Here is a 16,060-nt window from a genome sequence, read left to right as displayed (position 1 = left end):
GCTTCTTTACGAGAGAGAACAAGAGAGAAGTAGCCCTCCCATAATCAGTAGTCTAGTTGAGTTATTTTCATTAGAAGATGTCAAGCGTGGTATAAAAGTTAGCAAATGGTAAAGCTCAAGACATTGATGGATTGCAAGAATTTTTTTTAAAGTGGGGAGTTGAAACCTTAGCTCCGATTGTTAAAAAGATCTTCAACAACGTCACACAAAGCAATTTTCCAATTGAATGGGCAACTAGTGTTGCTATCATCCTATACAAAAGTGGAGACATTAATATTCCATCCAATTACCACACTATTATGATTAATCCTCTTTTTGGAAAACTATTTGGAAGCATGATGGATCGTAGAATTGACAGTTGGGCAAAAAAGGAAGGTAAAAGAGCAAAAGGATAGGCTGGTTTTAGGTTGCCGCATTCTACCATTGATCATTGTATCACTCTTAGGCATTTCATAGAAAAACTATGGGACATACAGTGTGAGGAGGCCTTTTGTTTCTTTATTGATTTCATGAAAGCTTTCGACATTGTTCCTAGAGACAAGCTTTGGAGAAGGATGGAAGAGATTGAAATTCCAAGTGAATATAGGGCAACTGTTCATAAGCTCTACGAGAAAGTTAGAGCTAAAATTAGAACTAAGGAAAGTTTTTTCTGAATGCTTTGGTAGTGACATTGGGGTCAAGCAGAGGTGACCTCTTTCCCCCACGGGGTTTGGCTTACATATTGATAAGTTGGAAGAATGGTTAAAGAGTAACACTGGGGAGGGTATATAGTTAGGAGATTATGTGGTGAGACTTCTCTTTTATGCTGATGACCTTACCCTAATTGTGAAATCGGCTCATGGTCTCAGAGAGCATTTGAAGGCCTTAGAGCTCTTTGTGAAGAGGTTGGGATGCAAGTAAACGTTAGCAAAACCACAATCATGATCTTCTCCCTAAAAAGGAAAAAAAATAGGTTAATTTTATTTTGGAGGAGAAAAAATTTGAAATTGAGATGGATTGGAGTCGTAAGTCCTTAAAATCCCTTCATTCATTCATGTACTTTGACCACCCTAGCACCGTTAACGAGCATTTAAAACGACGAGACTAGTAGTGTGGTAACCTAGGTAGCAACCGCCACACCTCCCGAGTCCCCTAAATGGTGACACCTATTACCGATGCGGTTTCCAACAATTCCTCTTTGCCGGCGTAACTACCCCATCGGGGATTCACCCTTTGAAATCTTATGATGTGTATCTGAAATATTAAAAACAATAATAAGAAAGAAAGAAAGAAATGACATAATGACAAATGAGCCCCACCCTTCAAGTTCGATCGTTTAAATTTCTCGGAAGCTTTGGATTCAAATTTATGGTCATATACAGTAGCTGTTCTTCGGCGAAATGCACTGTTAAAGAGTAAGGCTGAATACAAGCTTGTGGAATCGGCTCTGAGCAGGGGGGCCTTTGACGTTGCCGTCGGTCGTTCGCTTGACAAATAAATCAATGGGCATTTTCTCTGCTCTGAGTGATTTCTTTTCCCATGTGATTTTTTTGCAATGGAGGTGGTTGGTATAAGCCGAAACTGAAGAAGGAAGAGCCATGGGATGTTATCATGGAGTATCGTCAGGGTAGGTTCTATGTTATCATGTATTTAATCGGTTTTAATGGATTGAATCATGGAAAATAGCCGTTTCAGGGCAATTTGCACTTTACAGGGAGCTTACAGACAATTAATGGCCGCTGCTGAAATCCACCAGGACAAGAAGAGCGCAGAGTGGATTTTAGAGTACGTTCTCAGACACTGCGACGAAGACTGGCTCGTCGCCGAATTGTTCAGAGTCCTTCCCTCCTCAAATGAGAATGTTACACTGAAGAAAATGGTGTTATTGAAGAGAATTCGGTCAGAGATTTCAAAGGGCTCGATTTCTGAGCAAACTCTTGAAACCCTAGAATCCCTTAAAGAGTTAAACAACAGGGAAGAATTTAAGAATTCAAATGATGCAATCCGTATCCGAGAATTGTGCTGGAGCGTAGCCGTCGAGTGTACTGTAAAGCACCTGAGAGCCGAAAAGATTGATTGGGACGGCTATAACGAGGCTTTGAGAAAACTCTGGACCGAGCGTATTGAGGACACAGAAGAAGTAGATGTTGCTGGATGGGTTTCCAATAGGTCCGAGGGCTTTAAACAGGAACTTGTAGCCGTGTCTGCGAATCCTAAACTGTGCCACACACTTCTCGCTAAGTATAAAAAAGAAGATGTTTTGAAATCTTTGAATGTATTTTTAAAGGATGCATGGGAAGGCACGGGGCCGACTTTTTTAGAGATTGTAGCTGAAGATGTTGCACGGGGAAGGTATAATCCCCTATCTGGTGAAGGTTCCGAACATGCAACGGCTGCGGGATTATCGACCCCTCGTTGTGAAGCTGGCGGCCCTGCTACTCAATTACAAATGGACGGTGAGGAAATCTGTCCAACATTTTCACCTCCTCCGTGGATAGGTATGGTTTCTATGCTTATATATTGAAGTTTTGTTGTTGTACACAGATAACCAAACTAGGCCAGTGACCGTGGTAATTAAAAGACCGATGTTCGGCCTGGTGGGGAATATTCCCGGACTCTGGTAAAAAACAAAAGGGATTTACATTAAAATAGAAAATGAAAGAGACCGGTAACTCATGAGAGTATATCATGTACTGACTTCTTTAAAAGGAGTGCATAATGCATCTCCCAGCAAAGCGATATGTTGCCTTTCTCATTTACGTTAACTCCCGAGGAAATTTACCTTTGGAAACTTGTCCTTTAATGTCATCATTAATCAGGAAAAATGTAATATCATACATGGAAGGTGAGGTAAATTGCAGACCGCATAGATGAATGAATGAAATTTTAACGATGAACCAGCTTCCCTGCTTTTTGCATTTTGCAATTCAATCTTTTTATTATTCAAATTAATGATGAGCTGACCCAACCTTCTAACAGTCCGTTTACTGAAAAGACAATGCCAAGGAACTGATGTTAACATACTGCTGTAACTGTCTCTGATGTCTCTAAAAGCATCACATTCTAAAATGAAATGTTTTTTCGATTCCACTGCCCCAGAAGTGCAAAAATTACACATCTGCTCTTCCCAAACTTCTTTAGGTCTTTTCCACCGACCTGTTTCGCACTACTGTAATTGTAATTGTCTCTGATGTCTCTGAAGCATCACATTCTAAAATGAAATGTTTTTCCGATTCCACTGCCCCAGAAGTGCAAAAATTACACATCTGCTCTTCCCAAACTTCTTTAGGTCTTTTCCGCCGACCTGTTTCACACCGTAGTTGATGTGAGTTAGTTCTTAATTGAGCAATAAGAATCTTTGCTCTCTATGGAATGCTAGCTCCAATGTACTCTTTTTGATGAAGATCACACGTCGGGTTGAATTCTTGAACATAGTACTTCTTTCTACCCAACTCTTTTCCCCATATATGCATACAAAACTTCTCCATAACATAACTCTTTAAATCCTTGCTATTTGTGGGACATGTATTTAGGTAAATATTCCATTTTTGCTTCCATTTGTTGTTTTGTCTCATCCATGATTTCTTTCTTTCACTCATTCCTTCGTTGAAGATAACTTTAGGCCATCTACCTTCTCCCATTTGCTCAATTCTCTCAAGATACTTTATGAGATGCACCATAGCAATTGCTTCAATTGAAGTTGCTCCTGTTTCACTCAGCATTATCTCATAAGAAACCAAGCATTTTATTTTAAACTTGGTCATGATCAAGCGTTTTTGGATTTTCTCAATTTGCTTCCATTTTGAGACACGGATGTTGCTAGCCCACAATTCACACCCATATAATATCACTAGACAAACTAGGAGCCCAAAAAGCACTTTAATTGTTTTCCAATCCCATAACTCTGCCTCTCTACATCTATGGTGCTTGTCAGACATTTGTTCTCTTTCCCAATAATTCATTAAGAAGTTAGGAACGTGATAGTGAGCAGAATTACTCATGCTAAAGTTTTGTCTGTATTACTTAAAATAGTCATATTTTAAAATATTATTGGGCATATACATGTCTAATTTTTGTTGTGCAGTTTGCATTGAAAAGATAGTATTTATATTTTTGTTTAATTAAATCCTGCAGATTTGCATTCCAGTGCAGTGGCTGGCATGAACAAGGAAAGGAGGAAAATGGCGTCTAACGCAAAAAAGAACCAAGTTTGTTCCTCTAGAACAACAGAATTAGTTGATGTTTGGAATGGTCAACCCTTATCTGATAGAAAGGTTCCAGATTTTCCACACACTTTCATCAATTTAGAAGAAAATGAAATTTCCAGTCCAGATGGCATAATCAGAAAGGGAGCGACAGTGACAGCTGCTCAAGATACTGGAAGATCAAAAACTGATGTTGTGAATGAACAGAGGATGCTTTCGTCAAGGACAACACATCCATCTGAGAATAAATTAACTCCTGAATTTATCAAAACACAAGATTGTCTTAGAAAAAGTATTTTAGAATTGAATTCACGGGTTGAGGATCCATTGCCTGATGCATTGCGAGTTGCTGAAGGTCAGGTGTCCATGAAAGAAAGTGTTCCTTCTGCTGCTCCAGTAGATGGAAATGAACAATTAGAAAATTCAACCAATGAAGTTGACATAAATTTATTACAGAAGACTCACAATGATAAGGATAATCAGGCCCAATGTTTGGAGGCAAGAGGGGTTGGACATCAAAATGGCAAATGTCATAGTGAACGATTGAAATGTAGCTTAATGGATAGAAATCCAACTGCCCGGACATATGAGGTAAAATTTTCAATCTCTCATATTTTCAATGCAGTATTCGTACTGATATCTTCCGATAAAATAATTTCAAGCACTTTTGTATTTCAATTCACTACATTGAACTGAGGGAATACTTAAATTGGCATTCTCCAGGGATTTTTCATTTGATTTTCAAGGCGATTTCAAGAGTTGGGATTCTATATGCTGCATAATTGATCTTTCTTGAAAATGTATTGTCCTTCTAATTGACCTTTTTTGGAAATGTATTGTCCATCTAATTGATCTTTTTTGGAAATGTGTTTTTTTGGTAAAACACGATTGTTATGAATATTTTTGATATAAAACAATAAAGGAAGATGTTGTCCTCTGTATTTCTGGAACTGGGGAGTTCTGTTCACTTATTTTGGATACCCCAACTAGAAATGTCTTGTTTGCTTCATAAGGGAAATATTTGACATAGATCTTGTTTATAAATTATTTCTAACCCCAACAACCTTGTTAAATTACTTCCTAGAGGAGCAGATCTACTGAAATAAAAAACATGGCTGAGATTTTAACACTTAAATATTACAGCGGAAGCAAAAAAACCAATACAAGGAAGAATTTGATTTCTGCTTTTCAATTCTGCTGTTTCATTAATTAAATTGTACAACATACAAGGGAACCCTTGCTGGGATAATGGCCCTTCGAGGAAAAATACCTTTGATCTGTCCTTCAATGCGCTAGCTGATTTGGATCCTCCCCTTGCTGCCCCTTGCACTCTTACCCAAACCTTGCATGCTTTGATGAAGGCCCTTCTCCAACCAATCACTGAGATCTCACTTTCATTGTGTGTTGTGCTCAATATTTGTCTTCTCCCTTAGCCTAGCCTTGCTTTTATTAGTTTCAGTGATTGACAGTTGAGATTACATCACTTTAGATTAATGATTAAGATTCATCTAATTCACTAATGCAAATAACTTTTGCATTTCATTAAATTAACTCACTTTGTTTTATAAAAATCATTTAGATTATTAATTAAAGTAATTGCTAAGCTTAAGGGTCAATGGTGACTTCCACATACCTAGACACTTAGCCTTGTGCGGAACTACTTGCTTGAGCTACTCTTATCAACTCTCCCTCTTAGTAAGGAAGGTACTTCTTGAAGAGCCACCTAGAATTGGCTGTCCTTTTGGACCTTGCACAATGTTGCATGCATCATCCTTCACCATGGCTCTCCTCCAAACCTCTTGGTCTACTACCTCTTCGATAATGCTACTCATCAGTGCAATGTAGTTTAAAAACTTCTTTAGAGGCTTGCTTTCTCTGAATGTGCTACCAAGAGGCCCCACATGCTCTTGAACATCCCTCAATGTCTACTCAAACCACCTAGGTCTCTTGATAGAATTGGAAGGAGCCACTAACTCCTCCTTACCTGAAGGTTGACTTATGCATGCTACTCTAGATGAAACAATGTTGTCCCAACACCTTTCACCATATAGTTGGCTTTTTTTCTCAGCTCCCTCTGGCCTTGGAATGACACCCTTCACATGATCTTGAGGTCATCAAACTTGTCTTCTACTGTGAGACTTGGCACCATTTTGACAAGAGATAAAAAAAATCCAATCAAGCTGCTGAATACTGTCTCTTAGGCTAACTTCAATGGCTGATCTTTCAACAAAGTTTTGATACCATGTTGAAATTCTAAGGCTAGTGTGGTAGAATACAATTTTCTGCCAGGTAATTACTTCCTAATGGTTTTCAACCAGTATTATATGCCACTGTTATGATTGAATAATTACACTTCAGAAATTCTCAACAGTAAATGCCGTGGAAACAATAAAGATCACAGAAAGAAAACCATGAACAAAAGAGAATATTTTTGACCCTAGGAAACACAACCTTGTGAGAAAAACCAACAACTTTTCTTAGGAGAATTTATTGTTCAACAAGGTTTACAAATCAACAATTTGTCTGTTAGGATATTCCGACACATAGGAAATAGTTAAGTACAACTTGGTCTAGTATAGAGTTAGGTATAGAGTTAGGTAAAGTGTGTTTCTTTACTATGTACATTTTGTAACTTACAATCCGACGGTCACGATATGTAGTGATCCGACGGTTCATTCTCTCCTTGGTATTATCGACACTTGATCCGTGGCTTAACACCCAATTGGTCCATGATCTCTATTTAAAGAGCATGGAGGGTCATTTGTAGGGTAATCTGTCTATGAGAGAAGCATATGTAAATTTTCATTCTTTTATTAATAAATTGCCTGAAGTGGCCGCGTTGGCTCAGGCCGTGGACTGTTTCCCTCTTTGAGGGTTTTAACCACGTCAAAAGTACTGGTGTATTGATTTGCGATCTGTTTGTGAGTGGTGTCCTTTGGTGTTCTGTCTGAGGAACTTACCCTGTAAATTCTTACATGGTATCAGAGCCAAGTTGAGGGCCGCGTCCGTTGGTGATCCAAATCTGAAGCCGGTAGAACTGCATCCGACAACCGTTTCCTAGATCTACTATTTCTGACTGCTTTCGGGCCGAGAGGACTGCGTTGTTGTGTTGGGAGCATCTGTTCCAGTGAGGAACCCCTTTCGTTTCACACGAAAAGGTTTCCGGTAGCCCTAGCTGCGTCATTTTTAAGATCTGGAGGTATACAGTGTTTATTTGCAGTTTACTATCATTTTCTCTCTGTTTATTTCGGTTTCGGTTTATTTAGCCTTTTTTTATTACCGGATCTATACCTTTCATTTCTGCGTATGCTCTTTGCCCTGCGACTCTGTGCGATCTGGGCAAATCAGAAACAGAAAGGAAGGATTTTTCTTATGCGTATGCTCTTTTCCGCTGCTCCTTAGTGTGATCTCGGAAAATCGGAAACATTGAGAAAAATATTTAGTTTCCGGCTAAAGCTAACTTCGAGCCGCAAGGTTCGTTTTTGAAAATATTTAGTTTCCGGCTAAAGCTAACTTTGAGCCGTAAGGTTCGTTTTTTTTTGTATGTCCGTGTTGGGTTTTGTGTTTTTTGTTTTGTAGGGAAAAAGAGCTTTCTCAAAGCAAGCACGCAACCCAAAGCATCAACCCCCCCCTCTCTCTCAAACTTTTTGTATAGCTCACTTGGTGCAAAGCTAATTTATGAGAGTAGAGGTCTTGGGTTCAAGTCTCCATTTTGTGGGGGCGGATTTTTCATTTCCGCACATTCCCGCACTTCGTCGGTGACTTCATCAAATTTTCTTCAAAAAGCCATAACTTCTTCATCCGGAAGCCGTTTTCAGAACCGTTTTTTTTGAAATAGCCTAATTTTTCGAGATCTTTCCATTGGTACACTTAGTTTCACCATCTATAGCTTCGGTTTTTTTTTTTTAAATGGAAAGTCCATGCCAAGTTATTCTTGACAACACCAACTACTTCCAATGGTGGTCCTACATTGTGGATTTACTTAGAAGTAAAGGTCTTTACAGAATAGCCACAGGCCAAGAGACCAAACCGAATGATGAAGACAAGGCAGCTAAATGGGAAAATAGGCAAGACCAAGCATGTGGGTTGATAGGGATGTCTATTTCTCCAGATCTTAGATTCCATATTGCAGAACTTGATACTCCCGATGAAGCAATGAAACAGATTACTAAAGTCTTTGGAATTAAAAATGAACTTAAAGCCCATCAACTTGAAAATGAATTGCTTACATTGGACCCCAATAATTTTTCTTGCATTGAAGATTTTTTGTCCAAGTTCAAGACCCTTAGACTTCTCTTGGAAGGTGTTAAGGTTAAGAAAGAAGATAGTAGCCTTATCTACTCTATTCTTACTAAGTTGGGACCAACCTATTTTGTGTTTGTTTCCACCTTCCATTCTACAAGAGAAGCTTTCATTTCTCAAGGACAAACCTACAAGTCTCCTTCCTTTGATTCCTTTTGTGATTCTTTAATAAGAGAACAAGAAAAACTCTTACACCTTGGTCTTCTTCATCTTGGAAACTCTTCTAAGAAAGCGTTAGCCGCTCAGCAGCAACCAAATTCAAAGAATCCTAAGAAGTCGTATCCTAAAAGGAATGGTCCTAAACCAAACAAGGGTCCTAAGCAATTTCAACCTCAAAATGAAAAATCATTTCAACAAAATGATAAGACAAATAAAAACAAAGGGAAGAAGACTGATAGACATTGCAACTTTTAGTAATCGAGATGGCCACTTAGAATCCAAATGCTTTAAGAAGATGGAAGCCTTGGAAGCAACAATGAAGAAGCATAACATCCATTTGGAGCACTCTTCAACTTCAACTTCGTCTTCAGGAATGGCACTTTCTGCATGTGGTTGTCAAGCATCTCGGTCTGGCTATGCACTAAATGTATCTTCTTCTTCTCATTCTCATGAGAGGCTCATTGATTCTGGCGCTTGTTATCACATGGCCAAAAACAAAGCCATGTTTTCTTCTTTAAATGATTGTAACACCAAAAATATATATGTTGGTGATGATAGATCTCTTAGTGTTGTAGGGACTGGAACCGTTCATATAGACAATGGTCAGTTTAATGATGTATTATGTGTTCCAACCTTATCCTGCAACCTTCTATTTGTATATCAGATAACTCATTCAGGTGAAGGTAAAATCGTTGAATTTTCACCTCACAATGTTGTAATTAAGGACCTAAGAGATCCTAGACAGATTTTAGCTACTGGCATTGTTGATGATTCTACAAGGTTGTATAAGTTTCACAACTTTGGGTCATCAAATCTTCCCTTAGTATTTGTTGCTCATAATGATGAAGTGAGCAAACTTTGGCATGAACGATTTGGTCACTTAAACTATCGCTCTCTTCAGAATCTATGTAAAGAAAATATGGTGACAGGTCTTCCAATGGTATCTTGCAGAGATGGTGTTTGTTCCGGATGTGTACTTGGAAAACATCATCGGGACAATTTTGAAAAGCGTGCCTCTTGGCACGCCTCAACCCCTTTACAGCTCGTGCATAGTGATTTATGTGGTCCACTTCCAGTTGCTTCATTCTCTGGCTACAAGTATTTCTTAACTTTCATTGATGATTTCTCCAGACGCACTTGGGTATACTTCTTAAAACTCAAGAGTGAAGTATTTAACATGTTCTTGGCCTTTAAGGCTTTTGTTGAAAAAGAATCTGGATAACAAATTCTTGAGCTAAGATCTGATAATGGCGGAGAATATGTTAAAAACACATTCATCAACTTTTGCACTGAGAATGGAATTCAAATGCAACATACTGTTCCATATACTCCACAACAAAATGGTGTAGCTGAAAGGAAGAATCACACCTTAAAGGAAATGGCTAATTGTATGCTTCAATCTAAAGGACTTAGTATTAATTATTGGGTAGAAGCAATTAACTGTGCAAATTACATAATAAATCGCACTCCTATGAAGGTTTTAAAGAATATCACTCTAGAAGAAGCATGGAGCTCAATCAAACCAGATGTAAGTCACTTTCGTGTTTTTGGAAGTGAAGCATGGGCCCATATTCCAGATGAGAAACATAAAGTTTTAGAACCTAAGAGTGAAAAATGTATTTTTGTTGGATATTTTGAAGATGTCAAAGGAATAGACTTATTCCACTCAAGTCCAAAAATGTTATCATTAGAAGAGATGTAAAGTTTGCTGAAAATATATCGGCCTGCGAGCCTAGTTCGGCGGATGTGCCACCTCTCCCTATCTCTTCTACTTATGAAAATATTTCTTCTTCAGATGATGAAAGCGAGGATGAAAATCCTCCCCCACCTTCTCAGGATCCTCCTTCAGCTCCTCAGCTTCCGAAATGGGTCCGTGCTACTCGGGATGCAGCAGGTGATCTTGCCGGTGATCCTACAGATCAGCGACGTACACGTTCTCAGTTCGAGAGAGCCTCTTCTTTACTGGCTCAAGCTTCAGTGAATTATGATCCTGACACCTTTGCAGAAGCTTCAGGCCATCCAGATTGGGAAGCAGCTATGAATGAAGAATATCATTCATTATTGGCAAATGATACATGGGATCTTGTTCCTCTACCAAAGGGACGAAAACTTGTTAGATGCAAATGGGTTTACAGAACCAAGTATGGACCAGATGGGAAAGTTGATAAACATAAAGCTCGTCTTGTTGCTAAGGGTTTTTCACAAGTTGAAGGCATTGACTACACTGAAACCTTCTCCCCTGTTGCCAAAATGAACTCTATCCGCCTTGTTCTTTCCCTTGCTGCTTCTTTCAAATGGGAAGTCCATCAGATGGATGTTAAATCCGCCTTCTTGCATGGGGACTTGCATGAAGAAATCTATATGGAACAACCTATTGGCTTTATACAAACAGACTCCAACCTTGTATGTCGGCTTAAGAAATCCCTTTATGGTCTCAAGCAAGCTCCTCGAGCTTGGTATGCCAAAATGGATAACTTTCTTTTAGAATCTGGCTTCTCTAGGTGTCATTCTGACAATACTGTCTACACCAAGAAAGTGGGCAAGTCTCTTATCATTCTTGTTCTTTATGTTGATGATCTTATCCTGACTGGTAGTGATCCCAACCTTATAAACCATGTGAAGTCTAGCCTTAAAAGGAAGTTTTAAATGACAGACTTAGGACACTTACATTATTTTCTCGGTCTTCAAGTCTTGCAATCCAAGGAAGGTATTTCCCTTTCTCAGTCCAAGTATGCTTGTGATATTCTACGCCATTTTCACATGGAAGACTGTAAGCCAGCCCCTTCTCCCTTTCAGTCTGGAGTCAAACTTTCAGTCACTTGTACTTCTCCTGAAGTTGATGCTACCTTATACCGTCAACTTGTAGGAAAACTTTTATATCTAACCCATACTCGTCCTGACCTTTCCTTTGCCGTTGGCCTTGTTGCTCGGTTTATTCAAAACCCACATGAAAGTCATTAGAAAGCAGCTAAAAGAATACTTCGTTATGTTCGAGGTACAATTCAGTTTGGGATTCATTACAGTGCCAAAGCATCTCCTCTATTGGTTGGTTTCACTGATTCCGATTGGACTCGTGACCCTGATGATCGGAAGTCTACTGCAGGTTATGTGTTCACTCTTGGTTCAGGGCCTATTACATGGGCTTGCAAGAAACAAGGTGCCATTTCTCTTTCTTCAGCAGAAGCAGAATATCGTGGTGTCGTAGAAGCTAGTAAGGAAGCCTTGTGGCTTCATCAGATCCTGTCAGAGTTTGGCTTTCAGCAGCAGCATCCGACTACACTTTGGTGTGATAATCAAAGTGCCATTCAACTATGCAAAGATCCAGTCCAACATCAGCGCAGCAAACACATTGAACTGCACATGCACTTCATCAGAAAGCTCATTCACGACCATGTTCTTGAAGTGCAATATTGTTCAACAGATGATCAAGTTGCAGACATCTTTACAAAGGCTCTCACAGAGGCGAAGTTCACTAAACTTCAATTTATGGTTGGAGTTCAGGAAGTTGTCACTAAGGGGGGATAGGCTCTAGTGCCTCCTTCCTTCTCCTATTGTGTCATATTTGTAAATCCTTTAATCCTATCCCAAGTTGTTCTTAAGGGGGGATGTTAGGATATTCCGACACATAGGAAATAGTTAAGTACAACTTGGTCTAGTATAGAGTTAGGTAAAGTGTGTTTCTTTACTATGTACATTTTGTAACTTACAATCTGATGGTCACGATATGTAGTGATCCGACGGTTCATTCTCTCCTTGGTATTACCGACACTTGATCCGTGGCTTAACACCCGATTGGTCCATGATCTCTATTTAAAGAGCATGGAGGGTCATTTGTAGGGTAATCCGTCTATGAGAGAAGCATATGTAAATTTTCATTCTTTTATTAATAAATTGCCTGAAGTGGCCGCGTTGGCTCAGGCCATGGACTATTTCCCTCTTTGAGGGTTTTAACCACGTCATATAGGCTCTAGTGCCTCCTTCCTTCTCCTATTGTGTCATATTTGTAAATCCTTCAATCCTATCCCAAGTTGTTCTTAAGGGGGGATGTTAGGATATTCCGACACATAGGAAATAGTTAAGTACAACTTGGTCTAGTATAGAGTTAGGTAAAGTGTGTTTCTTTACTATGTACATTTTGTAACTTACAATCCGACGGTCACGATATGTAGTGATCCGACGGTTCATTCTCTCCTCGGTATTACCGACACTTGATTCGTGGCTTAACACCCGATTGGTCCATGATCTCTATTTAAAGAGCATGGAGGGTCATTTGTAGGGTAATCCGTTTATGAGAGAAGCATATGTAAATTTTCATTCTTTTATTAATAAATTGCCTGAAGTGGCCGCGTTGGCTCAGGCCGTGGATTGTTTCCCTCTTTGAGGGTTTTAACCACGTCAAAAGTACTGGTGTATCGATTTGCGATCTGTTTGTGAGTGGTGTCCTTTGGTGTTCTGTCTGAGAAACTTACCCTATAAATTCCTACATTGTCTAGAAAGTAGTGCTAATAATCCAAGTCAAATATCAGTCAAACCTGGTTAAAACATCTGCTAGTCAACACTGCTCAATACAATCAAAGATCAGAAATTCAATGCCAGTCAACTCAGCCTGGTCAAACTAGCTCGCGATCAAATTTTGGCCCTGCAGTTAACTATGCAATTTGCAATAAAATCCTTGTAGTTAACAGTTTGCACGTGCAACCCTCCTGTGGTCAACTCTCGGTCAAAACAATTTGGTCAACTTTGCTTGAAGTATGGTCAAATGCCCTTCACACGTGCGACCACGAGAGAGAAAATGAGGAAAAGATGATCTCCAAACTGATTTCTCCTTTTTCTCAGGCATGCTTTTCATTGGTGATCAAATGAGACGTCACATTATCTATTTATACGCATCAAAAGGGTGTGACAACCCAAAGGACACTTTCCTTCACTGATTGGCCGACTTGTCTTCTTTCTAGGCTGAGTTTTCTACTTCCTGGGCCAACTTGTAGACATGCAGGAATACCTTCTGATGCCACACAAAAAAATCAATAGTGATCACTGGTGTATGGGCTAGTCCAACCCACATCAAGGTGCACCTATATCTCTACAACATGGTTATGGTTTATAGAGTATGTAGGTGGCCTTGTATTTCACACGATATTCCTCTGACCCCTCTCACGCATGCAGTCTCATTTTTGACAACTTTTGCATTTCCCAAGGCAATACATGGTTCTCAGTGCAAAGAGGTCCCGGTGGTCAAAACTTCAACTTGGTCTTAGGTTGTTTAGCTTGATGAGAAAAGTCCATGCCATGTTCTAGCTTTTTTATTAGAGGTGTCAATGGCTAATTACAACTTGGTCAATCTTGGTCAACAGGTCAAATAGAGTTCCAAGTGGTAGAACAAGGAGAGTGTAGCGTAGAATGACATGTGCATTACGTCATAAGTGATCAACAAAGTGAGATTAACAAAACCGAGATGCCATATTTCAGAGATCCATTAGGGCATTAAAGAACAAGTACAGGAGGTAGATGATGTCAGAAAGTAGGTGATGATGTGGCAATACCATGTACTATATGAAGATTTTGAGAGAGATCCAAATCAGGATTTTCTGCATCCACATCCCATTCTTTAGAAGGACCACTGTTATATTGGGAGTCTCCTCCTACATAGTCGAACGACCTTAGTGCTCTTGATTAAATACACGTTTCATACCCTAGTACCCTACATGATCTTGATTATTGGGAGTTTCCCCTGCATAGAGGGCTTGGTTCTCTCGATTAAATACAAGTTCCATACCCTAGTACATGATAAAATCCAATGGAAACATTGCAATCCCCCCAATCTTGAAATCCTGAAAAACAAATAAGTCTGCTGGATTTTGAGTGAGATCTAAAATTCTACTTTCTCCATATGAAATCCAATGAGGGCGAAACCACTCTCAAACATCCTGAGTCATTTCATGGTAATGTTAAAAATTTAAGTAAAAGGATGAAAATGAAAAATAAAGGAGAATATCACTTTTACTTTAAGAATTTAACATTACCATGAACTGCATATCAACACTAGGGCAAAAATTCACTTTTATAACTTTAGACACACATCTGGAAAATTAAAAAACAAATTTGAAAAAAAAAAAAAACACAATTCAATTGGGAAATGCAGGCTGTACGGCCGGGAAACGCGTTTCCGGTCGTACTGCCACGTTTCTGTTTCGGGAAACGTGGCAGTACGGCCGGAAACACGTTTCCTGGCCGTACCAAACGCGTTTCCGCGTTTCGTCCCAGTTTCCAGCCGGAAACGGGCCCCCCCCCCCCCACGTTTCCTGCAACATAAGTTGCAGTGTTTACAGTGGCAGGGTCAGCGACAGTACAGATGCAACATTTGTGCAGTGGTTGGTGGACAGCATGTCAGACATCAACAATGCAGTGGGAGATGTTACAGAATAGAGTAATGCTTCAAGATTGAAGGCATTGCTAGAGCATATTCCTCGCTAAGAGGGAGTGTTGATTTCTTGTAGCATCGAATGTGCTCTAAGTCTCAAATTTTGCAAGGAGGCTTAGGCACCTGTATTCCAAAGAACCTAGAAAGTGTTTTAGGAAATTCCACCCAGAAACAATTTTATTAAAATAATTAATTATTTTTAAAAGGACCCTAAGTCTAAACTTAGGAAAAAAAAATAATTAAAGGGTATTAATATAAACTATGGGTATAACATCTAGAAGAAGGCCAGGATCAAGCATAAATGATCTTAGCCAGATTAGCTTCTAATCTGGGTCGTTGAATGTCAATGAGGAGATTATTTAAGGAGGCTTGAGGGTCACTTGGAAACACACCCAAAGAGTTCAGAGAATCGATTTTCTGAAGTAGAACAAAGGAGCTGCGGGGAGAATTTTAATAGTGAGTTGTTGTAGTGAGGGGTGTAGGAATTTACAGGGTAAGTTCCTTAAATTGAACACCAAAGGACACCGCTCACAAAGAGATCACAGATCAGTACACTTGTATTCTTGACACGGTTAAAACACTCAAAGAGGGAAACAATCCACAACTTGATCCAATGCGGCCACTTAAGGCAATATTATTAATAAAAAGAATGAAAATTCACAGAAGCTTCTCTCATAAACGGTCATAGACAAATGACTCTCCATGCTCACAAAGAGATCACAGGTTAGTACACTAGTATTTTTGACACGGTTAAAACCCTCAAAGAGGGAAACAATCCACAACCTGATCCAACGCGGCCACTTCAGGCAATATTATTAATAAAAAGAATGAAAATTCACAGAAGCTTCTCTCATAAACGGTCACAGACAAATGACTCTCCATGCTCTTTAAATAAAGATCATGGATCAATCGGGTGTTAAGCCACAGATCAATTATTGGCAATACCAAGGAGAGAATGAACTATCGGATCACTTCATGTCTAGAACATATTGTG

The 16,060-nt window shown here is 39.3% G+C and overlaps 1 protein-coding gene across 5 annotated transcripts in view; it reads left to right on the top strand.

Annotated features, from left to right (window-relative positions):
• The first annotated feature begins 1,242 nt into the window (after positions 1-1,242).
• The window catches only part of LOC149225604 (uncharacterized), a 162,563-nt gene continuing 147,745 nt past the window's right edge, over positions 1,243-16,060 (top strand). Inside the window, exons 1-3 of one of the 5 annotated variants that reach the window (XM_089377194.1) lie at positions 1,245-1,606; positions 1,694-2,477; positions 4,114-4,775. In XM_089377194.1, coding sequence (XP_089233320.1) covers positions 1,583-1,606; positions 1,694-2,477; positions 4,114-4,775 — 1,470 coding nt within the window. In that variant the 5' untranslated portion in view covers positions 1,245-1,582. Of the gene's footprint in view, positions 2,478-4,113; positions 4,776-16,060 lie in introns of all 5 variants that reach the window. The other 4 variants (XM_089377196.1, XM_089377195.1, XM_089377193.1 and 1 more) reach the window with 4 other exon arrangements.

This window comes from Pinus tabuliformis, chromosome J, assembly GCF_031772625.1.
Source record: "Pinus tabuliformis cultivar Carrire ecotype Pingquan chromosome J, CPIR1, whole genome shotgun sequence".
In the NCBI taxonomy this organism is placed as follows: domain Eukaryota; kingdom Viridiplantae; phylum Streptophyta; class Pinopsida; order Pinales; family Pinaceae; genus Pinus; species Pinus tabuliformis.
The sequence above is the reverse complement of the archived record's forward strand: the minus strand, read 5'-3'. Positions and strand labels throughout refer to the sequence as shown.